Below are 1,055 nucleotides of genomic sequence, written 5' to 3' on the forward strand. Positions count from 1 at the left end.
GTTTAGAGTGACGAGGTACGTACTTACTGTGAAATTACTGTGTATTAAAAGTCTGTATCAAGGAAGAATGAACTGGGTTAATCAAGAAAGGTCATGTATCGCTGAAGTTTCTTGGAAAGAATTTATACCGGAAATTAATAAACAAGCAGATACGTAACAATATTCCATTGGCACCTTTCTTAGTGAAGTAAAATTAATCAAGTGTAAAACTTACCACACAGTTGATTCCAAATTTATGTTCAGAAAATTCTGCAACTTGCAAACGTTCCTGTACATCCCACACTCTGAGTCGTGGTTCGTGTCCACACTGTAAGAGAAAATCTATAATGAATTAATAAGAAACTAAGAGATAGCAAACAAACAGCAACGAAAAATGTTATGTTTTTCCGTTAATAGATGAAATAAATTATTCGGCATTAAAACTGACAAAAGAAAGTGGTAATTTGTTCCGATACTGATGCCATCCTAAAATTACCAAATTTTAAATTAAATTAAATATTTAATTGTCACGTGTTATTATCTGTGGTAACTACTAGAAATATTTAAAAAAACCAAAGTGGTACATTTATGAAAGAATCGTGTTTCCTATTTTGATGTCAAGCTGAATTAAACAGTGTTAAGTAAGTCTGTTCAGTAGGATATCAACACATGCTGGATGAGGCTCACCTCTCCCGTTGCCAGGTGTGTCCCATCCCAGGAGAAAGCCACTGAGGTGATGGTATTTTTGGAAGAATTGAAGATGTGGTTTTGTTTGTTCTTGTCAACGTCATACAGCACCACCACATATCTGAAACAAAAATACAGTATTTGCCCTTTTTCTGAAACAACATTAGATTACCTTACGAAAATTCGTTCCTAAGACAAACATATTTAACATACATTCCAATAGCAGTTTTTACTTGGGATGCACGGGTACGCTGCCAGATATTCAGCCTCAGCCGGGTATTGGGCCACCCGGTAATACTCGAAGTTAGGAATCTAAGACCTAATCTTTGTGGTATTGAAACTTACAGTCAATAATTGTGTTACGTATCTGCTTGTTTGTTAACTTTCCC

At 35.4% G+C, this 1,055-nt stretch overlaps 1 protein-coding gene across 1 annotated transcript in view; it reads right to left on the reverse strand.

Annotated features, from left to right (window-relative positions):
- LOC106468351 (mitogen-activated protein kinase-binding protein 1-like) overlaps positions 1-787 on the reverse strand; it is a gene marked incomplete at its 5' end in the record, with an annotated part of 66,729 nt that extends 65,942 nt beyond the window's left edge. Inside the window, 2 exons of the mRNA XM_022396683.1 lie at positions 215-307; positions 667-787. Of these exons, the coding sequence (XP_022252391.1) occupies positions 215-307; positions 667-787 (214 nt within the window). The remainder of the gene's footprint in view (positions 1-214; positions 308-666) is intronic.
- Positions 788-1,055: the final 268 nt, after the last annotated feature.

Source organism: Limulus polyphemus, unplaced genomic scaffold, assembly GCF_000517525.1.
Source record: "Limulus polyphemus unplaced genomic scaffold, Limulus_polyphemus-2.1.2 Scaffold2975, whole genome shotgun sequence".
NCBI lineage: Eukaryota > Metazoa > Arthropoda > Merostomata > Xiphosura > Limulidae > Limulus > Limulus polyphemus.